At 37.0% G+C, this 27,224-nt stretch overlaps 1 protein-coding gene across 1 annotated transcript; it reads left to right on the top strand.

Moving 5' to 3' along the window:
• The first annotated feature begins 489 nt into the window (after positions 1–489).
• Positions 490–26,923, top strand: LOC124168999 (regulation of nuclear pre-mRNA domain-containing protein 2). Its single transcript, XM_046547456.1, has 9 exons — positions 490–682; positions 791–917; positions 2,092–2,245; positions 2,965–3,094; positions 3,183–3,358; positions 13,668–13,833; positions 14,778–14,926; positions 17,941–18,063; positions 23,391–26,923. The coding sequence occupies exons 1-9, from the start codon at positions 505–507 to the stop codon at positions 25,983–25,985; spliced, it is 3,798 nt and encodes a 1,265-aa protein (XP_046403412.1). The 5' UTR covers positions 490–504; the 3' UTR covers positions 25,986–26,923.
• The last annotated feature ends 301 nt before the right edge of the window (positions 26,924–27,224 follow it).

Here is a 27,224-nt window from a genome sequence, read left to right as displayed (position 1 = left end):
ATGAGTAGATTTCTCTGAAAATTGTGCAGTTTATTTTTTTAAGTGTAGTAACATCAATTAAAACCGTCTATGGATCAAAAAATGTTGTGTTCCTGTATTTGTGGGAAGCATATTCAAACATTATTTAACATGTGAAGATAGAATATTTACTATAAACATTGTTGTATAGTGTCGAAAACATATTATATAGACACGAGGAATACCAACAGTGGCCGAAGATCTTCTTGTGTTGTGCATATCTTGCAGTTTCTGTGAGAAGTGGAACCAGCAATACCTTTTCGCGCGTTTAATCTAAAGTTGAAAGTGTCTGATAACCAGTCTCAAAATTGGTTGAGGAGGTTTTGACTCGGTGCAAACTAAGCAATGTTTTCAATTTGAAATGGATTGACTTTGCTTAATTGTCTCAAAAGATAGCGAAACAGCTACAATTAGTCTGTTTTGTAGTACATGTTTGGGATTCAAGATATGGCCTTCGTGCAAAGGGCCTCACATTTAAGTGTATAAATGGTGTTTATAAGTGTTACTGACAAAATGTCAGCATTTAATGAGCATCAGTTCGAGAAAAGGTTATTGACTTTGAAAGATTCCCAAGAAAGTATACAAACACTATCTTCTTGGTGTCTTCAGCACCGACAACATCACAAGAAGATTGTGTCTGCTTGGTTGAAAGTTTTAAGAAAAGGTTCGTTTTTCAGTTTTAGAGTTGAAATGAATTACTTTCAATTACTATTTTCGCCTTTTATTTTTCGATGAATTTCGCATTTTTTATAATTGAATCTTAATTTTACAGTGAGACCTGATCAGAGGCTCACACTCTTCTATCTTGCCAACGATGTTATTCAGTATAGCAAGAGGAAAGCTTATGACTACGTCCAAACATTTGCTCCTGCTCTTCAAAAGGCGACTACTCTAGTTAGGTAAGTGCTTTTATGTATTACTTATTTCCTTTCAATCTACTGAGCTCATTAAACGTCCTTTTCACACCACGAATTTCTAGCATTTGTTTTTGAAAATAGTGTTAAAATAAAATTGAGTGTGTTTGGTTTGTAATCTTTTTTCATCTTGTGGTGCTGTTAGCCATGTATTTAGTATGAATGACTTTCTGCTTCGTTTTACGTATAAGTCATGTTGGCAGTATGAAACATAACCTGAAGATGGGCAATTCGTATAGAAATTGGTGTACACTGGTTTGGCTAATATACACTTATGTCTGCTTACCTATTTAGTTAATTCACATTTCACTATGGATAAAATCCTGTTAAGGAAAATTTTATGTTGAGAAATGAATAATGTAGTGTTGTATTTCATAATTGTTGTCAATGCATGGTTTAATTTCATCAGCAGTAGTGTGTTGGTGGAAAATGTTGAAAAATGATCAGTAAAAGGTACATGAACTGTAGAAATCTGCACATCACCCATTCATTGTGGAGCACTGATAGTCGCTGAAATTTGCAGAACCCACAACTTTCTTACATATTTCAAAAATCTGCTTTACCTTTGTACTTAGTTTCATAGCCTGAATTTTATGTTGCAACGAAGTATTTCCATTCACTCTTAACGTTTTGGTTTGCCATCTTAATCTTCGTAGCATATCATAACTTGGAATTCTAATAGTATCAGCATACTCCTATAACCTTGGAATTATAGTCTGTGAGTGTTTTGGTGTCATTCTCAAGAAATTGCTCTGCAAATCATGGCTGGTTATTAACATAAATTAATAAGTGACTAGTGTTATCTCTAAATTTCAGCATTCATAAGATATTATGTTTCTTACTTGGAGGTAATAAAGTGATATTGTAAAAGGTGTATTTATTAAATAATATGTTGAAGGTGATGGATTAAAATGCTCATCCTTTCAATCAAAGTTTTTGTGTTTGTGTTTATTTTAAAATTATTTTTTAGATAACTGTTAATCTTTATTTGCTGTTTAGCATGCATCAGACTCTTTTTCTATTATCTGTCCATGAATGCATTTACTAATCAGTTCTCAATTCTCATTTTATTGTTTAATTATCCTTCTTTAAAAATACTGTATTTAAATTATTATTATTATTATCTTAAATCTCATTTACACACATTTTTTCCTAACAGGGATAATAAAGTTAAGCAAAATATCTCAAGGATATTCAAAATCTGGGATGAGAGAGGAGTGTATGACGAAACATTCATTTCTGACCTCAATGGACTCCTAACTGCATCCACAAAAGGGCAAGTGACTGAAACAGTGACTGCTAATGATTTTCAGGTATGTGATGCATACATTGAGTAATGTATACATATATTTTAACAACTAATTAGCATATCGATTCATCGATATTTTTGTCTCGATCTCTTGTTGGGGTAATATATCAAATATGTATTCCAAATGTTTTGATGTCTGATTCGGGCTCCATTATCTGAGAGAGTTTTACTCTTATTGATGGAAAAAAGCAGTTAGTACCCAAAACATTGTAACTGGTGAATTTCAGAGGCCTCCAGCTGATCTAATGAATATGGCGACTGTACGTGGCGCCATCTTATTTTGTATTGTTGTCAAGGAGGCCGGGATGTTTTATTTGCATTTGTATCTAAGTCTGAGACTGGATTGTAAAAGGGCCTTGCTTATGGAGCACCAGTAAATTAATCATATAAATGTGGAGATCTCATGATTTATCCATCTCCACACGAATCAGTAATATCAATCATTTCAGTGCTTGGCTTAGACACAGTCATATGGTTGAGTTTGAATCACTCTGATGCCATTGCCCGAGTTGGAATCAGATAAGTTTGACATTATGAATTCATCCTCAATCAGTGATTCAGCCTTAGATCTTAGGGTTGGATCAATAGTGTGGTTAAAACACAAGGAAGATACTTTTACTTCATAAGCTGGGAAAACACCAAGATCTGCAGTGGTTTTTAATACTTAGAAATTTTTATGATCATATAAGTTAAGTCTTAAGTTTTTTCTCTAATTTTCTTCAGCCAAGGATACTGATTGAAAAAATCAAAAGCTGCAAAGAGTGCGAGGATGAGACGGACCTTTTGCTGAAGAAGTTAAATGACTCCCACCTTTCTCTGTCTGATGCGGATGCCCTTCGTGCCAGCTTAAAAGGTTGGTATAACTTTTGAGTATTCATTGTTTGTTAGCATTTTTGAAATTCCTTTATTTCTCATTATGATGCCATCTTGCGACTTCACAGATCGACGGCAAGGAGATGATCTCGTCACGGAAGTGGATGAAGGAGTGGCCAAAATGGAGGCGTATGTGAGGGCTTTAGACCTTGAGTTGAAAGAGAGGGCTGTTCTCATTGAGCTATTGGATCAAGGGAGTGTATTCTACGATACACAGAAAGGAGAAGCCAAAGTGGTGGCCAATGTGAGTAACATGTCAAGTATTACTTATGATATGGATGTTGATGTGGTTGACCTTTTTCGTCATGTACTGTTGAATGAATTGAAATGAAACAGTAGGGTGGTTTCCTATTATTTTTTTATAGCCTGAATCAAAAGATTATTACTCCTGGATTACGTATTTCACGCTTTTAAATTTTTAAATGACGATATCTATTTTTCGCGATTAAATGAAAAGTGAAAATTTTCAAGGGCGCGAAAACGCGACGGCTAAGTATGAATACCGGGAAAACTCCGTGTGACGTCGTTCTGGTTACCGCTGCTGCAAGTGAGGTGACCTTGGGGTGAGGCTTTGAGCGCTGATACGATGCAGGATGCTAGCAGGTAGCTGAGTACCCTGCTAGCTGGTAGCACTTGGCTTAAATAAGGATTATTAATACCTTATCAAACGAAGGAAACTTTCCGACCTTAGCCAGTTTTAATAGGTGATTTATTTAGACATGTTTCCCTGAGCTCTGTGCCTCATGCATGCATTGGTAACCTCAGACAATGTATAACTCCTATCTTCTCGTATAGAAACTAGGTCCCTGTGACGTCACGTGGAGGGGCGTCGCATGGGCGCCAATCTGACCTTTTTCAAATGAAGATTAAAATTGACCCTTGCCATTCGTCTAAACCGGTATTTCTGAAACCAAATAATTTGAATACTATGAATACACTAATGGTGGGTAAGGAATCGCAATCAATGCCTTTCGTATTAATTGATGAAGGAAACTACCCTATTCAATCAGATGGCTTGGTTGGATGTTCTTCATCAGTTTCGACTATGCTCGAATCTTTTAAGTCAGAGCAGACTCGAAGATGACGGTGTGAATAAACCAGCCGGCTCATTTTATTTTTTAAGTATACAGTTAGTCCTCAACATATGAACAAAATGCATTCCAAGATGTTATTCATAAGTTGAAGAATCTAAGTAAAGGCCTGTTTATACGGTACATTAATGTGTACGGGTTTATGTCTAATTGTATGATTGCGAGAATGAACGCCAGAATGCATCGTGTAACCACCCAACTTACATTTTCATTCCTGCGTAGGTTTCCGCGGCGATGATCATGGTGCTTATGGGTTTCCGGGCGCTCCAGCCGCGTTTGTCGGTTTTGGGTGACGACGGTTTCGAGAGCCATCCTGCTCCTGTCTTCAGGTCGAAGTGAAGAAGCTTAATTTTCCGCCGAGTTATATATCGATAAGATATGGAAGAGGGTCTTGGCCAATCAGCGCCCAGGCGCCACGCTATATAACTCGGCGGAAAATTAAGCTTCTCCACTTCGACCTGAAGACGGGAACAGGATGGCTCTCGAAACCGTCATCACCCAAAACCGACGAACGCGGCTGGAGCACCCGGAAACCCATACGCACCATTACATTTTCATTCCATTCGTACATTTTCCGTTCCGGTCCACAAAAAGCATTCATGCAAACAGACATTAACTCGTGCGTGTTAATGTATTGTGTAAACAGGCCTTAAGGCAACGAAAAGTGTAGTCATTCTGCAGAATGCAACTCTGCATTACAATTTTGCGTTAACTCACGATGGTGAGGAACTGATCTAGTTGCACTTGCGACGCGGTTGGAGCCCAAAAAATTTCAGATGTGAAGGGAAGGAAAAATGTGTGAAACGCTGAACAGTTCCTGACTGCGCTACGGTTCAATTAATATTTTGTATAAACTGTGCCTAAGAAGCAAGTTCTTCCACGCCACAACACGTTGTGTCGGCCAACCTCAATGGCTCCAAATTTGAAATTTCGGGCTCTCAATAACGCATTCAATGCGGGGCCCAATTTTCATTAAAGTCGTCAAAATTGGCCGTTAAAATAAGAAAGAAAAATAGATGGAGGTTTCCGCGCCATAACTTCCGTTCAAATACTGCTTTTTACAAACGGCGCACATGGTTCGAAAGAGGGAAGCTTGCTAAAGGCCATACACACAATCGGAAGACTCGGAAGTGGATATTAGTCACGTACGGAGGCGGAGAATGCTCCCAGGTGAAAGAGGTGGCTCCGAGCCCGACCGGCAGAGCACATCAATTGATGTGCTCTGCTCTGAATGTGTTAATGTTTAGAATGTTTGTATCTCTGAAAGTTTGTAAGTTGAGGACTTACTGTAATGGAAAGATTCATTTCATTCAACGTAAATCATGGCAAGATTTGTGAACCACTTTTATTCCTACCTAACTATCGTATTTCACTCGGACCTAAAATTACAATTCAGAAAGAAAAATTGGTAGATGGAAGTGAAAGATGATATGCTACAAAAGAAAACTTGTAGGTAAACTCCTCTTGGGATTCTAATCAGTTAAGAAACTCTATTTCTGCCTAAATTTTGAGCTACAATTCGGGGCTCAACCTAAGGGTTGCTGGATGTTACTCGAGGAAATTGGCCCTCTTATAATGGAATTATTCATTTTTTTGGTTGCTATCCCCTATGAAAAAATTGTATAAAACTGTTTCAAATTTTTATACATTGCCATGGCAATGTATAAGAATGTATAAAAATTTGAAACAGTTTTTTACAATTTTTTCACAGGGTATGTCACATTGTTGCAATTAATTTGGCCCATTTAACCTGGTTGGAATCCTGAGAGAAGTTTACCCACATAATTCGTCGGGAAAGCATCAGATCTTTTTAAAAAAAACCTTCGTCATGCTGCTATTCTTTCATAAGTTTAAAATGAAATTGACCACTAAGTTACTTCCTCTTATTAAGTTTGTGACAACATTGGAGTTCAGGTTTATTGACTAGTTAAGGGAGAAGTAGTAATGGAGGGAAGGAATCTCTCTTAACAATGTGAACAACAATGACGCATGTAAAGCTGATGAGCAAGGTCAAAGAGTAAGGAGATGTAGGTAGAGTAAGGAGGTTGGTGACCTGCTCAGCATGACCTCAAGTAATCATTAAGTTGTATCCCAAAAGGATTAAGGCTGTCGATTTTTAGGCACAAGTTACTGAAGAAGTAGATTACCGATTGAAGAATAAGAAACATGGGTCTCTTTGTTTCATAAACTTGTTCACAATGGACAATAATTAAAAATTGTTTAACAAGATTTCAGTTTTAATAATAATATTTTTTATCCCTAGAACTTATTTTACATGGAATAAGAGTTGTCCAACTTAAAATATGTATTACAAGAATTTATTTTTATTACTTAAAATGTTTATTACTAGAATAGTTTACAATAAAAAAACAATCTTGTTCATATGACAGTAACATAAAAACAGTATCTACTGTACTGAGGGGAAATGGGTCATTTGGACATATCCAGAATATATTCTTTAATAGAGTAATCCAATTTTGTGTATAAAAGTTACTTCACTTACTCTTCAGATTTGAAGCAATGAATACCATTAATGCCTCTTATCTCTGTTGATAATCTATATATTTAAAACAAAGTCGAAAATCGTGTTAGTTACAGCATTTATAACTTGAGAACGGCTGTGCTGATTTAAATGATATTTGATTTTTTGGATGTGTGTCTGCCCTGGATAACAGAATAAACATTAAAAAATAGTGAAAGTTCACAAAAAATTTATCTTGATCTTGGTGGTATTTTTTAGTTGGTAACACTGCAAAAGCTGTCACAACTAGATGATATGTTTTTGTTTTTACCAATTTAATGACTGAGCTCCGTAGCAACATTAAAAACATTTTTATAGGTAAAACATATTAAATTATAATGATAATATCAAAATCATTTCATTCGAGCAAAGCTAAGTTTGAGTTGAGTCATCAACAAACATGTCACTACTTTGTGTGTAAACAAATCTCCAAGAAATTGTTGACCATTGGTAATGGCTGTGTTCCTGTTGATGAATCAAGCAGATTGATTTCATTGCCTCGGAATTTTTCTAATTTTGTTTCATCGAAAGATGAGCTCATCAACAAATTTTTCCCTAGCATGATTGATAACCACAAAACCACTGCCTTTCTTTTCACTCCACATTCCCACCCGCCTTTCATAATAATCACCTACCACACCTGCCGAAGTTCCGTCTTTCTCTCTCTCAGAGATTACTTTTTTACGGACTCCCTACCCCTTTCAATACCATTTCGACTACTCACCCTTCCCTGGATCTTTCAATCCCCATCAGATCATTCAAGAGGCAGCTTCTAAAAGCCATCTTCTGAATCTTTTTTTCTTTGATATCCTTTTTGTAGTTTTTTTATAGTTTATATTTGTTAAAGTTTCAGATTTTAAGATGTCTATTCAATGTACAGGTCGTTTTGGCTGTTTTTGAATGATTCCATAAATAAATTAAAGAAACCACATATGACAAAATTCACTAACTCTTGGTTAACTATGTGGTATTCCATTATTTCCTGGATATAGACAGTTACTTATACCACTTATTTTATAAGAGCGCGACCCGGGTTTCAATGAGTAATCATCATCATCAGGCGCTAATTATAATTAATTTAAATTATAATTAGCGCCTGATGATGATGATTACTCATTGAAACCCGGGTCGCGCTCTTATAAAATAAGTGGTACAAGTAACTGTCTATATCCAGGAAACCACATATGGTCGAGTGAGCGAGCAATTTTGGCGGTCAAGAATAAAGATGTAGACAACTTAAAATTCGTAATTAAGAATCAAATCGTTAGTACTCTGCATTCTCTCAAATCTTTTAAGTGTGTAAAGGCCTGGTTACACAATACATTTACATGTACAGGTTAATGTCTAAATGTATGAATGCGAGAATGAACGCCAAAATGCACCGTGTAACCACCCAACTTGTGCGAGTGAATGCACAGAAAATAGAACCTGTTCTAATTTGGTTCATGCATTCATTCATTTTCCGTTCCGGTCCACCAAAATCATTCATGCAAACGTACATTAACTTGTAGGTGTTAATGTATGGTGTAACCAGGCCTTAAGAAATGAAGACAAAATCACCAACTATTGATTTGTATTTTTAAACTTCTTGGATGTACCTGGGTTACCACTGCACAACTAACAGCTGAAGGTAGGCTTGGTGGTCGTGATGCTCTGAAATGTAAACCAACCAAAAATATGCAATGGAACGCATTTGGTGATTAAATAAAACTGATAATCAATGTGATTCATGCGACTATAATCAAAAGAAAATTCAAAGATGAGGAAGTTCTCATTCCGGGGATTCCCATGATTCCAACCACTATGCTCTTTGAGTTCAAACGAATTCAATTTCCAATCGCGATGATGATTAATTATTCACAAGGTAAGTGTTTGAGGACTAAATCTACAAAAATTATGTTTTTCTCATGGTCAATTATATGTGGTGTGTTGACGAGTTGGTAAACTATCCACTTTATTTGTTATTGCGCCTGGTATTAAAAAAAAACTGCTTTAAGGTTTATCAAAAGGTGCTTGACTCAAGAGAGTAAACCCGAATGTGTAGGGTAGACTGGGGCACGTATACGCAGTGCACTTTTCCGAACAAAGCTATAAATAGTACGCCAAAAGTCATCACATATGAATGTGCTGATCCCTAAGGGTTGTTCTCAAGAGATTTTGAGCGGCAGTTGAGCATCAGTCTGGCATTGCATAAACTTGCCTCATGGAGGGGATAAGTTTACCTAACAGGGTTTTGACGTAAAAACATTGTTTTACAGTTTAAAACACTAGTAGACCAACAACTGAATGAATAAAAGTTTTACTTCATGAACTGCTTTATAAAATTACAATGTCAAAAATTCCATAATTTAAAATATAGAAATTAGAAAATTTATTGGAAAATATCTCTGCATATATGTGCCCCAGTCTACCCTAATTCGATTGAATGCAGAAAACACCTTTCTAGAAAGCCATTTTAATGCTTATGTTTTGTATTTTTCTCGATTTCTTTCTTAATTTATTATAATATGTTAAAAATTATTAACCCTTAACCGGTGACGTGTGGTCTGAGAGACCGCTGCGTTTCTAAAATTATGAATATTTTCAAAATTAATATTTTTGCATAACAAGGGCATCCCACTCTTAAAAATTAATGTTCCTTTTATTAAATTTTGTAAATTTGAATTTCAATTCGATTAGCGGTCTGTGAGACCGTACGTCACTAGCATAAGAAAGCATCAAGAAAGGAATAAGCTGGATAAATTTCATAGCTACTTACTACTTAGCCTTCCAACTTTAACATTTAAGGCTTTTTTTTTAATATGGCGACATATTGATGCATAAATAGAATACATAATTATAACTCAAGTGTTTTGGGCATCAGTTTTTTGAGCCTGCTTCAAATCACAATTTTTAATGACAAATTGGTTCGTATTGGGAGTGTAAAAATTTTAATATAAGTTTAAGAATAGTTAAGCATTCAAACAAAAATTAAACAAAACAATAACAATGGCGTTGCAACATTTTACGAATTTTTGATTTATTACAGTCTCCAAGACTGCACGCACTGGTAGTGTAACAAATATTTCACGTCACTGGTTAAGGGTTAAAATCATTGCAGCCACTCTTGACTTATAAACGGTGTAACTAAACTGTTCATAGATTATTAGGCAGTACGATGCTCACCGGGTCAGCTAGTTTGTTTTATAAACGTATACCCACAATTTTTGGTTCCTGGGAGTCTGTTTTGATCCCGATATATGTAATTGCTTTGAAAGGCATCATGGTTCTCCACGTCGAACTCATTTCAATGCAATGATTATGAAAATATTTTTTCATGAACCCCATTAAATTTGCTTTTACAAACAATAGAATAGCAAGTATGTACACACATGGGATGGGAAGGATAGTCTTTTGTATAAAGGGCCACATGGTATACTTCATGGGGGTGGCCTCGATCAGTTGCTCTCAAACCTCCGTCGAGTGAACATTGTGAATCTGCTCATGGAGCAGTGTTATGGAGTATGCATGAGCAGAATCTGCTCATGCATACTCCTTGTATGTGTCTAAGTATGCCTTTCACATTCAGCACGGTAATTGACAATGTCATGGGATTCTGTGAAAGGATTATCCCCCATGCCTTCCTAATGAGTAGGTATATTGTTTTGGTGCTGGGGCCAGAATACCTATGGCCACCCAAGACTCGCACGTTTTCAGTGACAATTTAGGGCAGCTATGTACATTTGGCAATATTAACCCTTTAGCTGCGGGAGTGTCAAAATATTTCTGCCACTGTGTGCGGGACACGAGTGGGGAAGATGTTTTTCCGTCGATCCCGGGCGTGTGTCTAGCAGGTACCCTCATAATCTGGGACTGCCTACCCTACCCCCTGACGACAGACCATGAATATAATATGTCCTTGGTAATCATGCAGGGACAGAAGACCCACCATCGATAGTATAAGAAAGAGAGACCAATGCATTCAAATAAGTTTCCGTGGCTAATGGACAACAGCAAGATAAATAAATTCCTAGAAAATGCAAGGATTCGTTGAAATTGTTTTCATCATGAATGCGCCGCAGAGAGCAGGGAGCTCGCTCTCTCTCGAAGAAGGGATAATCTGGGTAGCACTCCCCATGATGAGGGTGCCCAGTCCTTGAAAGGTGCCTTTGTGCTCTCTGCCATTAGGTTTGGCCGAGTTCAAGCAACCGTGGAAAGGATGGCAATATAATCTTAACGAAAGGCTGCCAGTGGTAAGAAAATCTGGTCAAACATTGAAAAACGTTTTCCCCGCCCTCACCATGCAGACCGTTCCAAAACGTTACCGCAGCCGAAGGGTTAAGCTCACTCCTCCTCTCTCTCGATACTACCCCTTCCCCATCAGCAAAGCCCTCCGAGAGTGTCCGGGCTCTCACGAAAGCTCATCCACAAACATAAAGTGAATTGAATATAAGTATACCCTCTTCAACATCTGCTTTAATACAGTAGATTCCGGTTAATTGGGACTTATCGGGACTTGTGCTTTTTGCCCCAATTAAACGGCTGCCCCAATTAGGCGAACTCTCTCGTATATGGGCATAAAAAACATTGAAATGGCAGAAAGAAGACTAAAGAATGTTTATAATGCAACAAAAGTTTATTAAACTATTAATTTAATTAATAAATCAGTGAGTTTAGTTAAATTATTATCATTTTTAAGAATCATAACATTTTTGTTTAAATATTTTTCACAGCCTCGGGCGACGCTGAATGAATGTCTTTTACTAAGTCCTATTAAAGAAACGTCCAATAAAAGAAAGTCGTATCCTGTTGAGGATAGTATAACAACAAGAACTTTCAAAATAGAGCAAGAATAGGAACATTTGTATAAAAAAATAAGAGTAAATCAAAGGAGGATAATATTGAAAAATTGTATTCTGAAAAAAAAAATTTTAATTTCGTCGCGAGTAGGGGAGAGTGGGGCAAAACCGACCTGCTAAGCTTTTTCATGATAAATTTGGCTTTCTGTTACAAATATTTACACAAAATTAGCGTAATTGCAATGTTTACTATTTAAAGAAATAAAATACTGATGCATTATTCTTTACTGATACAGGTTAAATTTATATGAATTTTTTTTCCGATACGGACAAAATGACGGTTTTGCCCCTCTTGTGGGGCAAAACCGACACCCATATGTTTTACATTAAAAAAAGTTTATAATGCTATTTTTGGGTATTTATATCACAAAACTCACTGTTTTTACAATGTACAGCAATATTTATTAATTCAAAATAAGAAATTAGCACGGTGTGAGTTTAGATTTATATTTTAGGAACAAAAGTCACACATGAAATTGTCATCTTCTTCTTCACAATTAGCGCACGCCTCATGAGCCCATCCTTATCAGTTCAAACACTGGTTGGTTTTCATTTTCTTCGACTTCACTTTGTATATTTGGGGGGCTGTGGCTTGGAAAGCAAGCTTTCTTTTAGGATTTTTATTTTTATAATTCTTCGCCACTGTTCCTTTGTTTTTAGCTTTCATTCTTTCTTTTTTAATATTCTTTTCCTCCTTTTTTCTCGTCTTCCTCCAGTTCTACTTTATAAGGTGACGATATAAGTATGGCTGTCTTTCCAGGTTTTCTTCCTCCTTTCTTTTTAACTCTTTGCTTTTCTTGTGGAGGTGGCATGAGTAGTTTGGGTGAAATGTAATATCGCAGTTTAAAAACTCAATTTAATGCGGGCAAAGCCGCAACGGGTACAGCTAGTACTTAATAAATTGGGTTCTATTATTTTATTAGGTATAGTGAAGCGCAGCTGATAAGTTGAAATATCGTGGGGCAAAACCGACCCCGGTCGGTTCTGCCCCACTTTCTGTTGACGGTTTTGCCCCTAGGTACACAGTAAAACAAATATGGATATTTGTGGTTATCCAAAATCATTAGCTAAGCTACTCGCACGTTAAAATATAAGTAAACACAGTAAATAAACACATGTACTCACCTTCGGTAAACCAGATTGTAGTTACACTTCTCAAATCAAAATAAATATGCCATTAAAGTTGTAAAAGAAACTGGTTAAAACTTCAGAACTCTACATAACCCCAACATTGTCAAGCATGCCAACGAAACCTAGCTCGATCTGCTCGAAATGGCGGCCTCTTCAACTAGTTCATAGTTTTACCGCTGGAAATAATCACCTACTAGTAAATATTAAAGGGGTCGGTTTGACCCGCCAGGTCGGTTTTGCCCCACTCTCCCCTATAGAGTCTATGTCGCCGACTCATGGCCCAATAAAGCGGCATGCTGTCCCAATTAAGCGAAGAATACTCTGGGATATTCCTTTATTGGGGTCTGTCCTTCAAGAATTGCCCCAATAAAGCGGCTGCCCCAAGTAACCGGTGGACCCATTAAACGGAATCTACTGTATATAATTTGAAAATTTTCCATCATTATTTTCTAAGATGTATTTTTTTTTCAATTTTAGATGCTTACAAATATTGACTAGGGTCTACTATTCATTTGGTAAATATCAAGATAATTACTCAATTTTTTTAATGAGTTGATCATCAAGAAAAGAGACTAGATATGCCCAGTCATGAGGAAGTGTTGCACCGTTTTCCATAATATTTTATGTATTTCTCCATTTTAAGACGTTTGTATAAAGCTGTTGGGAAAAATGTTAATTCTTTTGAGTCGTCTAATTTATAAGTGTGGAAAGAACAGAGAGATGGCACTTATCCACAGATTTATTATTGAAAGTACGATGCGTTTCGAACGTCAGGTCACAATGATATACAATGATTTGTACTTGATAATGACTTGACGGTCGAAACTCGACGTACTTTTAATATTAAACCTGTGGATTAGTGCCAACTCTCTGTTCTTTCGATACTTACAGGATGTCATTCCACTATATCTTGCCTGCTTCTGTTACTTTTATCTAATTTATATTTTTCTTTGGAACGTTTGATGTCTATAGGCCTATAAAAATTTCGGTGGAAGAGTGAAGAACTTGAAGAGGCGGCTTGATGAGTTAATACCAAATCTAAAAGACTGCAGTCCCGTTCCATCTCCGGATATAAATGCTCCCTCCCCATCACCTGACTCAGACATTGAACTGCCTGAGGAGGCCGATCCAATTCAAGGTAAGCGGCTATGTTGCTATAACTTGCTCAAGGTAAATGTATTGCCAATGTCACATTATGTTAATGTAAACAAGGAGGATTTTAATGTCTTCTGTCATGTACAATGAAAACCTCCTGATGAGTGTGTTGTGCATAAAAGTTTGTATTTGTCTGTACGCTTGTTGATTCTTCATACAGTGAAACCTCTATTTTGGACTCCCATTTTTTGAAAATATTTTTGCACATAATTTATTATAGGATTTTGGCCAATAATTCATATTTCCAATTTTCCTCTGTTTTATGTTAATTAACCTTCAGGCTTTTTGAGGCAGGCCCCTCAAAAATTTAAAAATAGAAGTTTCTTCCTAAAAAAAAAGAGTGATCAAGTTCAAATTTTTTGGACTAACGGTTTAAGGTGTGAGGAAAATAATTATCTATATTTTTTATAAGGGGATACATTGGTCTTGTGAGAACAGCTCAGGAAACGGCAATGTTTTTTTTTTTTAATTTGATGTTATAAATTGCATGTAATTGAGATATTAATTTGCAATTTTCACCGCTAGATTGGGCTAGGCGTTAATCCATAATCCCCTTGTCACCTTTTGTTAAGGTTAGTCTAATGCTGATGCTAGGTTTCTCTCTATCCTTCCTTCCCTTGCTTTCTGTGCTCCAAATGATGTAAGCTGTTGGTCACATCTTATTCTTTTTGACTTCGTATCTGATTCCAATTCTAAGCTCGAGAACTGAGAGCTAAAAACTGAACTTCAACATCCCCTGTAGAATTTTTTTTAACCAAATATACAATAAGTATTTAATATTAGTTCTTCAGTCCATGAATAACTCACTTCTATCCAAAGTTATCCAATGATTGGACACCTGAAATAAAGGATCTGGTCTGTATCTGGATGAGAAAAATATTTCTGCATCTGTCCATCCCTACTTACCATTGTTTTTTTCTGTTTCAGGGTTGTTGAACCAAACATCTTCAAGCTCATTTGATGCTGTGGTTGCAGATCAACTACCAGTCAAAACTCATGCGAGAGGGGAACTTCCTCACTCCTTGGATAGCCGTCTCTCAAGTTTCATGGGCAATAATTTATCTTTTGATTTCAAAGTAAGATAGTAAGATTTTTTATTTTTACGTTGCAAGTGCTTCTATGGTTTATTGAGTTAACAAATCTGTTTTATTGTGGTTTTGAGTGTCAGATGACAAACCCATGTATAAGGCTGGCTTAGCTTATTGTTATAATTATGAGCTCCAAAGTATGGGATGTCTAATTTTCTTGGTATTAACTCTTGAATATTTTAATTAAGAGCGATACTTGTGAGTTCCATGAATGCCCGTCACATCTGCAGTTCTTTGAATGTGCTGTTCCTAATTTTTTAGTGGTAAGTATGATAGAAATAAGACTTAAGTTGGTTTGATTTCATAAACTTTTGCCTCATAGAATTTCTCAGAATTTTTTCCTTATGTCCTGGTTCTGGTATTTATACTCCTTAAATACCTCACTAGCTGTAAATGTTTTCCAAATCAAGTGTTGTTATAGAGAATTATGCAGTCATTATTTTGTGAGTTTGCCACACTGGGTACTGGTATTGCGTTTGAAGGTAAATATGGAGTATAATTCTCCTCATTGTATTAAAAAAAAACCATAGTGAAGTGGCATCCTGCCAACACAGTCACGGAGGAGTTCATGAAAATATTGAACTAATTGCAGCTGTATTTTTCATATTATTTTCTCTACTCAGTAAGAATTTCATAATTTTGATTTTGGAGTTATGCTACTCCTACTGTATTTGAGCCCATGTCAAATTGTGGTGTAATTAGTAATTGGGTTTTGAATATTTCTACATTTTAAGTGGTCTCTACAATGGTATTTGTCAATAATATTTGCTTCAAAATGATTACCAATTAAATTATTTATTAAATGTTTAGATAGGTTCCATGAGTGATTAAGGGCATCACAGTTCTTTATTCTTTTGGATTAACATGTCGGTAAGTTTATGAGCATTATGATTTATCATTGCATAATTTGATCGAACTCTGGACGTCTCCATGATTACACTTTTTATCTTTTTGGTACATCTTCTATTTCCCATATGTTGTGTTTCACTTATTTCTGTGAATGCGCTCTTTTAAACCAAATGTCTGCTTTACCAAGGTTATACAATGCATATGTTGATATCATTTTTCTCATGAATAGCCTAAGATGATGAATTGAACTATTGATATCAGTTTAAAATCAACCCTTAGTGGTATTCTTTTTTACACAATTACAACACGCTACGCTTGAAGTTTTTTTTTAACCCTATTTCATTTTTATGTCAATTAGTATTTTAAAATATGGGTTTCAGATTAGCAGTCTAAAAGTTCATGATTTATTACATTGAAATTCCTGCCCTTTGGCTTGGCTTATATTTTAAATCTCTCTTATAACAAACAGTGGAATCAACTCTGTTTGGCATCACTTGAAGGAGTCGGTGGTGGAAGGTAGTAGAAAGAAAGAAATGCATGTAATATTTTAATATTGGTAGTGTTTAGTTGGCATTAAGAATGGAAGAGGTAAGAGTTCTTTGGTGAGTTTTATGTTATCACAGTGACGTTGAAAGATTTGGGGGATTCAACTTCTGGCACACAAGCATCATGAGTCATGAAGTCAAGTTTGATCATATCATGAACTCATTTCAGAAGGTGGTACGCTACTCATTTTTTTACTTCTTCGTTCCATAAAATTAACGCATCATTTGTGATGTGTTTTGCCCGTGTGGGAGGAATTTTCAATGTTTTTGCATTTCCGTAATCTGAATGGTTTTTTTTGAGAGACATTATTAATATGTTATTTATTTGGGTTGCTTAGGCTGAAATTTACTGCACAATATTACCGTGATTATAATTATTTTATGTTAGTGTGAATAAAGTTGTGTTTGGACAATAGGTGCTTTTAAGAGATGTTAGTGTGTGGTTGGATGTTAATCAAACTCTAAACAAATAGATTTATTGCATCAATTTAGCAAAAATGTGATCTTACACATTTTACGGGATTGCCCTGCACATATGAAAAAGTCTTAATCTGAACCAACTCTTCTGTGTCTTATTCTCAATGTTGTAATTTTTCTCTGGTGTCTTAAGCTTTTCTGATGAATTGTTGATAAATGAGTAATCTAAAGGCATGATTCAGTTTTGTCTACCTAATGTTTGTCTCTCAAGGTGTAATGGTTGCTGGGTTTATTCCCTTTCTTGTGCATGATGCAGTTCATTCAGGTCTTCAATCTTCATTACTTTGTGGTAGACATGATGAATTGTATGATAGGTGATTGTATAGTTTGGTATATGTCATATATGCACCTATTTTTCTATATACTGTTGTTAAATTGAACAGGCAGGTGAGCACTTTCAGGGATAAAAATCAAACTTGAATAATCATGGTATGTCAATAATAGGAGAATTGTAGTGATTAAGCCATGTTTTTTCCAAGTTTTCGCTTCAGTCACTGAAATATTTTGTTCTTGCAGAATTACCTGCCTTTTTTATTGTGTTTGCATTGAGTGAATGGTTGCTGTGGACTTTTAGGTGACATTATATGGCAGGAGATGTTCCCAAATAATAATTATGATTTATGAATACATGTCTCTGTTCTTCCTCCAATTGTCTCATTTAGACTTACTTTTATTGTCTATACATTCAAGCAAATATTGATCTTACCATATTTTGGAGCTCTTATTGCATTTAATTATTAATCATAGTAATCCATAGAATAATTGTGTTTAAAAAGAAAGAGTTAAGCTACCTATTATCACTGACTCTCAAAAAAATGGACAGACTTGAAAAATAAATCTGGAATGCTATTTCTTCTCATTACACATAGGTTTGTCATCTATGTTTAAATTGTTGTTTTTACTCCTATGCTAATTCTGAGGTATTATTTTTGTGAGGAATATTCATCATATTTTTTCAAGGAAAGAATAGTTGAATTTTTGATTGATCTGCCTTTAAAACAGCAGTCATTTTATTACCGTGCATGTTCAACCATATGTCCGACCACTCTCTCACTAGTTTTTGAGAAGGTAAGTTAGCGTGTTGACATTTTCATGTTTAATTAATTTTGCTTTCTTTTGGGACATATTCAGAAGAGTATCTTTAATGAAACCAGCACTGATACACCAAGGTCACCATCACCCACTCCCTTATTAGAAAGTGGAGATCATGATCTGTCTGCTGGAGAGCCAATTTTATCCTCAGCATCTGATGAGGTAAAGTTATGGATTCATTTTGTTTATTAAGTGTTTGCCTTTTGATAAGTGAGTTCAGCTGTTATATGGTGGAAGTTCGACGTGTTTAAATAAAAGATGGTAGCACTTTTCCTCAATATTTCAATGCATACAATGCTTTTTGGCTCACAGAGCCAAGACTGTCTTGGTCTTGTACCAGATGATCTTACCTAATTGTGAATAGGGAGAGACTTTGGGTAACTATTATAGTTGACTCTTAAAAAAATGAACAGACTTGAAAAGTAAATTAGGAATGCTATTTCTTCTCACCTATACATAGGTCTATCATCTATGTTTTAAGCGTTGTTTTTACTCCTATGCTAATTCTGACGTATTTCAAGAAGGTCTTGTTCCAGATGATGGCTCTGTGAGCCAAAACGCGTTGTACGCATTAAAATATTGTGGAAAAGTGTTGCCATCTTTTATTTAAATATGTTTAGAAGTGGTAACTTAATCTTCTCTGAATGTTGTATTTTTACTTTTCTTATGAGGTGTTTTAAGTTCTCAATTATACGAGGTATGTTCGGAAAGTAAGTTTCATTGTGAAATCAAAAAAGAGCAAGTGGAGATATTTCAAAGAAATTTATAGCACACATCTCTACAACTCTTACCCTATTTTTGATGTAGATCTTGTGATTTTCCAGGTATTTGTCATAGCATGGCTCAAGTTTTTGTACACCCTCCTTGTAGAATATTGCCGCAGGTGTAGTCATCCATAAGGTAACGTGTTCTCTCAGGTCTTCGAAGCAGTTGTACCGCTGACCGCCAAGAAAAGACTTAATATGCAGAAACAAGTGAATTTCGCTTGGAGCGAGGTCGGGGCAGTACAGAGGATGATCAAAAACATCGACAAACGTGGAAGAAGTGCTGAAAGAACATGTTACCTCATGTTTCTTGATTGAAGCTTTTGCGGCTCATGGTGATTAAAGAGAGACATCCGGGTGTATGCCGCGTGGTGGATCAGAATTGCCCCGACATTTCGTGACCACGAAGCTGTAGAGATAAGGAAAAGCAAAAATAATTACAACAGAGATATCGTATTGAGAATTAGTAATACATGGAACCCAGTCATCCTCAAAATTTCTTCATTTTCCCCCTCCATTCCTCACTCCTTACCCCTTTCAACCAACCTGAAACAGAAAGGCAGCAGAAACAAACTCCAGCACCATTCCCTTGAAGAAGTGACCAGCAGTCGGTCATGAAACGTCGGGGCAATTCCGATCCATCACGCGGCATACACCCCATTGTCTCTCTTTAATGTTACCTCATGGATGACTACACTGGCGGTGACATTCTAGAAGATGATGTACAAAAACTTGTGCCATACTATGACAAGTGCCTGGAAAATCAAAGATGTGTGCAATAATTTTCTTCTAAGTATTTGTACTTGCTCTTTTCTAATTAAAGTATACTGGGACTAGCCATGGTGATTAATTTTTACGGCAATCACCCGCAATGGACAATTTGTGCGAAAGATCCAGAGAGAAAAAATGGTTCGCCTTGACCAGGATTCGAACCCAGATCCCCCTATTTTCGGCCGAGTGCTTTAGCTAGTTAAGCTACCGAGGCATCATTCTTCCTTGTGGAAATTTGAGGAGGACTATACTGGACAAGTTGGTATGGACTGCTGAGCATGTGATGCCACAAGCAGTCCAAATCATGCGCACGGCACCACAGCCAGGGAGTAGAGCCCGAACTTTGACCACATAGAGGCGGTCGCTCTTGACTAATTTCTAGTATACCGGGACTATCCATGGTGATAACTTTTATGGGAGTCACCCGTTAAAGCACTCAACTAGAAATCAAGGAATCTGGGTTCAAATCCTGGTCAAGGAGAATGATTTTTTCTCTGTGGATTTTTTGCACAATTGCTCTTTTCTGTTTTCAAAAACTGAAATTACTTTCGGAGCGTACCTCATATGATGTATTTTTATGGGATATAAGGAGTTGGTCGGCAACGTCCATTTATGGGTGAACCATCTTATAGTTGATTTCGAGCTCCCAAGAGTTTTTTTCCCTTTCCTGTGGTCATTGTCAGGTTGAATTGTTTTGATTTGTGAGCAGTGTATGTAGTTACTTATCCTGGAGGTTGCTACCATGCTACACATAAATTGGATTTATTATTTTGGACTGATATTTATGCTGATGGAAGAGATTGTTTTGGTTGGTGATCTCTTTAATAAAATGGTTAATAATCCTGGCAAGGTTGTCATGTATCTCAATTGCGGGCTGCCTGTGACCATGGAGACAGCTATGACGATGCAAAATGGGGCTATGATACTCCCTGAATTTTTTAATACTTCAAGAAGATTGTCTGCCAAAAAAAATATTTCCATTGGTCTAAATATCATTCGATAATAATTTAATACCCTTAATTATGTTTTAGACAGTTACATTATAGTAATGGTGTGGATACGTGGAGTAACCAAAAGCAGAAATCTTTGCCACCCTAATCCTAGTATGCTTGGAATTCAAAAAAGTGATGAGCTCTCTTTTTAAGTGAAAAACATATGATTGAAACTTGAAGAGTTTATAGATGAGATGTGCATTTAATCAATACTTAACCTTGGTTGCAATAGAAGTTGTGTTGGCTGAAGTGTTGCCTATGAATAAAATTGGTTTTTGCTCAGATACCCTAAAACATAGGTAGTTTTTCGTTTATACTGTGGTAAAGAATATTAGAATGCTTTTAAAATTTTAATAGGTGAGACAACTTGCAGAATGTGGCAAGTGAAATTATGGTCCAAAAGATTTATATATATATTAACGTTTTTGCTATTTTGTTATTTGTATCCAAACTCAGGTGTTAAATTTAAAGACAGCCATTTCATGTTAGACTACTTCATGAGAATACGAAAACTAGATGCTGTGACCAGCATAAATCTCATGTTTCAGTTAAGTGTTTTAGGTATGCTGAGCAGTGGAAGCTTGAATCAATTGACGACCATATTAGGTCAGAGAAATTGTTGCCAAAGCAAAGTGTTGTTAATGAAAACAAATCAATATATTCAATGGCAGTTATTTCTGGGGGAAGTTAAATTGAAGTATTAAATGAAAAATAAATATGAATGAAGGTTTTGCATTGATGAGGAATATGATTCACAGTAGATGTGAAATGATGCATTAGCTGAATTATCCTAGTTAGAAAGATTTATTAGGTTAATGAGGAAAGAATTGAGTGGAAAGTAGCCAGAGAAATGTAGGAATTTGGGTAAGGTTGTGAGAGAGTGAAAATGTATGGAGACTGCATGGGTAAAGGTCAAGAAGACCATATTTTGGATTCATGGAATTTAATTTCTGGAAGTCCCATATGAGTTCCTCATCCTAAATACATACATTTTAAGTGAGAGGTTATGATGGAAGAAGCCAAGGATATTGATTAGAAAATTTAACTTAAAGTTTCAACTCCTGAATTCCAATTTGTCCGTCTACTTGTTAAATTGTTTGAGGCTAAATTTTGTGGAAATATTTTACATCCTTGTCGAAGTTAAAAGCAATTGTGACTTCCTGCACAAAAAGCTGAATGGGTGAGCTTACACCTCTGGCATTATGGTCATTATCATTATTACAATAGCACTTTTGCTGAAAGCCAGCTTTAAAGTTATTGAAATATTTTTGTATTGATATTACCAATGTATTTTATTTTGACTTGTAATTGGCAGTTTTCATCAATGCCTCAGGTTTCATTGATCATTCTATTCATGTGAAGAAAGCAGTGTAGCCAGTCTTCGTTTTGGATTGCAGTTATTAATTTCCAAGGTTCATCATTAGTTTTCTATGTTCATGTTATCTATTGATTTTGATCATGAGAATGCTATGCTGAGGCTTGCTGGAGGTATAAGGGATATCTAGAGTGGTTATATGAAAGCTAGGGCATGTTTTACAAAGGAGGAAATAATATGATATTATTTGTGCTGGAAGAGGTACACAGGGCAATTTATATTGTAATTGATAAACTGCAAATGTTCTTCTCGGAATTCCCATAGGGTTTGGTTATCCATGCTTCCTTGCTTTTACCCTCTCTGTTGTTGCTGGAGTTCAACAACCGAAAGGCCATGGGTCCAGCGTTGAACGACCTACAAGAAGGACTTGGCTTGATTTGGAAAACTGTGGATTTAATTAGCTAACTTTTTTGGGATAGTGTTTTATTTCTTTTGCTTCATTCGTCTTCAGTTCACCCTTTGTGGTTGTCTATTTTTAGTTTTCCTCAGGGTAAGAGGGTCCAAATTAAGGTAACCAATTGGGTTATGTAGAATAAGACTTAAAGCACAGTTCATTAATGTATTTTTGTATCTCTATAGAGATGGTTCATTTTATATGATGAAGTCTCCATTTGAGTTTATTTTGTTTAATGCTTTGGGGTGATGTTGCTGTGGTGATAATTTGATGTTAGAAAATATTAATTTTTGTGCAAAAATTGTGTTCACGAATGTTCTTGGGAGGATTTTCAGGCATAAATATTCTACTACTGACTATAGTGTGAAGTAAAATAGAGAGAATTCTGTGTTGCTTGTGCATAATGTGTTAAGTCCAAAAACCTCAAAAATGGGACTATCTCACCTAGCCATCAAATGAATAAAATAGAATTGTTTGTGCATAGTGTGGTGAATGAAAACACATGTTGTTATTAGGTTTGGGCATACCACAATATGCACAAACGATTCTATATGATTCATTTGATGGTTAGGTGAGATAGTCCCATTTTTGGGGTTTTTGGACTTAACACATTATGCACAAGCAACACAGAATTTTATTTTGGTATTGAGTCCTGTTAACATGGTGCACTAGCATCTACAAGTTAATGTGTAAATGCGTGAGTGTGATCAGGAATGGGAAAATGCATTGAATGACCACCCAACTTGTGCAAATTCATTAACAGAAAGTAGGGCCTGTTCTATGCTGGTTCCATTCCGATCCATTAAAATCGTTCACATTGACTTTTAAGTGCTACTGTATCATGAAATTATGCATAAAGACTCACTTGTTTGCAGCTAGAGAATCGTTTTAAAGACCAAAGAAAACTTTGAATGATGTGATGGCATCAGACCAATATTTTCACCATTGAATCTTTTTGTTTTTCTTTGAAGAAAAATATTTTTTGCTAGGTATAGAGATTTTCCTCTCATTTTAGTGTATTTTTTCTTCTTAGTTGACCTTTCAAGAATGAAAATGTCCCATTATTATTTATAAGGATTTATGGTGGTATTTTCTTTGGTCTTGGGATTAGAATCTTCCCTTTTTGAGTCATACTTAGTTCTAGGATTCAGAATGAACTTTGTGTGTGCTTATTAATATTTTCTCTCTTTTAGGGAAAGCCAATTGAGGTCATCGGCTCAAGATCCAAGGGACAGGAGAATTTCAATATATCTGATTTCCTTAAATCACTAAGTCAAGGGTTTGTTGAACCCTTCCTTCAGACGGACTCCTCTAGCTCGGCAATTCCTGGCCTCAATCTGAGCAATCCAGGAAGTGCATCTGCTTTGTCTCCCTCAGTGAAATCCCTAGTCGGTACATCAGCTCCCCTCTTCAGCTCGCCTCCTGGTGTGTTTGAACAGACGAGTGGACAATTCAACTACCAGAAGCCAGTACCTGCTCCATCGACCGAGTCGCTGAACACCAGCATAGAACCCCTCCCTCCCCCACCCCCCTTACCTCCGGGACTGTTCATGTCTGAAGATGGAGATTGGAGTGATCGGGAAGGTGGCTCGCAGATGCCTTCGCCTGGGGAGTGGAACACCAAATTACCTCCAAAATTCCCAACCTGGGGCGATCCATCCCCATCCGCAGCGTGGGAAGCAGCTGGTGCAGCAGCTGGAAATAAAACTCCCACAAAGGTGGACTGGTTTTCAAGCTCACTCCTCGGAAAGTCTCCCTCCAAAGGTATTGGGAGTAAGGCAAATGATAGCATTGAAGAAACACCGGAATCTCCTCCGACATATGAGAAAGAGGGCTTTAGTGACCCAGTTGAATATGATGATACGGATGTGCCCGAAATAGGGAGTGTGGCTGATGTTGATCATCGCACTCTTACCCCAATGGCACCTAATAACAGGTTAAGGGAATTGAAGGATATTGATCATCGGAATCTAATCAGTCTCACTGGTTCTCCGGCTGCTAACTTCCGTGCTCCTCTTAATGTGAGCGGTCCTCAGTGGACTCCATCAGAAATAAAAGCCTCTGATCAGGATTACCGGAGTGTATCATCCGTGGGCATGAAGTCTTCACTTATCAATCTTACGCCCCAGAAAGGCAAGGACGAAGAGGGTGACCGCGATTATAGATTACCTGTGCCTGCTCCATTGCTGTCAAAAATGCAAGAACTGGCTAAACGTGATGAGTTGCATGACCTAATTGAGAGTGTTGATATGGAAATGAGTGATGATGAAGATAACGCTGATGCAATGGGTAAAGAGCCCATGGGAAAATCAGAGGAGAAAGAAGCAGGGCTGGGGCAAGAGAAGCGTACAAGTGCAAATAAGCCTAATTTAAAACCACTTTCAAAGCCTGCAGAAGAAGAAGAGGAACATAATGAGCATGAAAGGTTTTCAAATGAGAAGAAGGATGGATCGGAACCTTACGATCCAACGTTCCCCACTTCACACATTCAAAAAATTCCTACCATCAGCTCCGATCGAATATTCCGACCAAGAACTCCCATGTCGCAGAATTTTCCCTCACCCATCATCAGGCAGACGTTTGACAGTCACTTTCCAGCCATGCCTCCTGTTCTGCCCACCCCACACATGTTTCGAATGCCTCCCCATGATCTGGGCAAGCCTCCCCCACCAATAATGACTCTACCGCAGCCGCTTCTTCTTCAGCAGAAGCCGCCTCCTCCACCTCCTCCTCCCCCACCCCTTCCACCCCTGTTGACGCCTCCCATGCAGCAGAAGCCTGGCGTGAATGACAGAGACAATACCCCCATTCAGCCCGTCGGGCCCCCAATGGTTCGGAACATTACGCCCAGTCTTTCTCAATCCCCATCTGTGCCTTCCAGATTTCAATCTGACGTGAACTCCCCTCTCCCCCCTCAAAATAATTCTATCAAAGAGCCTTTGATTAGTATGACATGGGAAAAGACCGAAGTGACTGAAAAGGAGGACTCATGGGTGGCCAGTTTTGGGGAACAGGCCAATGGATCCTTTAAAAATTCTCAGAATGAGGACTTAAATTCATCTGTGAATGAGAAAGAAAGCTATGGTCAAGGGTCAACCTCGGATGCTGCCATCAAAGAGTTCAGGGTAGGAAGCACCCTTAGGATACGTTCCCTTACTGAAATCAACACTAAAGATCCACCCCCATTCACAAATAGTAACATTAAAGATGACAATATCCAGGAAAAGGGTCCAGAGAATACTTCTGTTGTTACTGTTATTCCTAATGCTAGTCTTAATCTCTCTGACAATGATACAGTAGGGAAAAACATTATTTCTGAGGACAAAACAAATACTGTGAGTAATGTTTCCACAAAAAATGTAGAAGGAATTGATAATGAAGGCGGGAAAGGGGTGATGGAAGAACTTTCAGTTGAACATGCGGAAACTGATCAAGAGTCGATGAATTCATCGTTCGATTCCTCCAATGTGTCTGAGTTTCCAAGGGATGAGATGCATGATCCCTTCTTCAGTCCCGGACTTGCCTTTCCGCCTCCCGGTATGGGTTTCTCTGTTCCACCTCCTCAGAGAGGAGGTAGGGGCGGAAGGGGTGGCTTCCGAGGTGCTGGGGGACCAATTAGATTTGGGATTCCACCTCAGATCATGCCCAGATTCTTTCGCCCTCCACCCCTCTTTTCCCCTATGAGGCAACCGATTAGCCCAGATGTACAGTTTGTTGGCGGTCGGGGGCCAAGGACACTCTTCAGGCCCTTCCGTGGTGCCCAGGGCCCATTTGGTGGCAGATGGTGAAGTGTTTTTGATTGGCCAAATGAAAAATATGTTAAATCTGAAGATGGCAGCACATTCTTATTGGGTTAGTCTGAATAGTTCCTGGCCTCGATTGGTATGAATGTGTATCCACCGATTGTATGTAGTTTGTATTCCTACACGAACCATATTGTGTACATATTTGGTATTAATTGATCTTACTGTTTGTACCTGAATCATAAGTGAATTTTCATTGTTTACAGTGTTTTATGGTACTCCTAAGGTTATGTGGTAGAGCTAATGTTTCAAATCTCCCAAATCATTCATTTGTTCCTGACCCACGTTAGAACTGCATTTTCTTGTACATTGTTTGTTTTCGTGGAATAATCAGTCAAGGCATTTCTTGGAAGCTAATTTCAAGAAATGTGGTTTTTATTATGAGCTTGCATTGAAATTAATGCTGATAAATATGTGGATACTGCAGCTAAGGTGAATTTCATGCTTGTTATTGATATATACTTAGCATTTTTACAAGGCTTTTAATTGAGAAATGTTTCCCTTAATGAAAGTATTTCATTCAAATATGATTTAATATCTGTTGTTATTCACCATGGTCATTTCTTATTAGTGACATTGTATGACAGATTATTACAGTAACAATATGGTATAATTATTGTTTATATTTTTGACTGGCATACTTCTTTGAACCTGGAGGTTTTGATTTTGTTATGAAGAAAGGGCTCTGTTTCTTTTCTATCAACATGAGAAATTTTATAAATGCATGTTTACCAATAATTCAACAGTGGGAATCATTTACTGTTATTAATGGTTGAGTTGGTATTATATTGTAGTTGCTGGACTTCTTTGGTGAAGCATTTACAATGATACGAGGAAATATTAGAGAGGTTAATGACTAGTAGACTTGTATGAATGGCTTTCTGTTGACCCCGATAATTGAAATATAGACAACCGAAGCTGGACAGTGTGTTTATTTACATGTTAGAGCATACCTCTTGCTTTAGAGAAATTGATGACATGTTACATTTAATACTGAAGACCTTAAAAAAAAATATTAGCACTTGAAAATGCTCTCTAAAATTTTTTTAAGGATGGTATTCACCCTCGAGGCACTAAACACTTAATTCGATTGATGAAAATTTAGGAAGTATCAAGTTTACCAGTTTGTTTTCTTTCTCATTTGCCAACACAGATTACCTTCTGCTTGGCAGTTATTGATATTGGCAAGTCAGCATGGCTTTTCTTGATCCGAAAATATTTCAG

This window comes from Ischnura elegans, chromosome 12, assembly GCF_921293095.1.
Source record: "Ischnura elegans chromosome 12, ioIscEleg1.1, whole genome shotgun sequence".
NCBI lineage: Eukaryota > Metazoa > Arthropoda > Insecta > Odonata > Coenagrionidae > Ischnura > Ischnura elegans.
The sequence above is the reverse complement of the archived record's forward strand: the minus strand, read 5'-3'. Positions and strand labels throughout refer to the sequence as shown.

What these genes read in the sequence shown, in the direction of transcription:
- LOC124168999 (XM_046547456.1), top strand. Translation starts at nt 505, where the DNA reads ATGGTGTTTATAAGTGTTACTGACAAAATGTCAGCATTTAATGAGCAT. An exon ending in AAGCCAAAGTGGTGGCCAAT is followed by an intron (nt 3,359 to 13,667) that starts GTGAGTAACATG and finishes TGATGTCTATAG; the next exon opens with GCCTATAAAAATTTCGGTGG. An exon ending in TATCCTCAGCATCTGATGAG is followed by an intron (nt 18,064 to 23,390) that starts GTAAAGTTATGG and finishes TCTCTCTTTTAG; the next exon opens with GGAAAGCCAATTGAGGTCAT.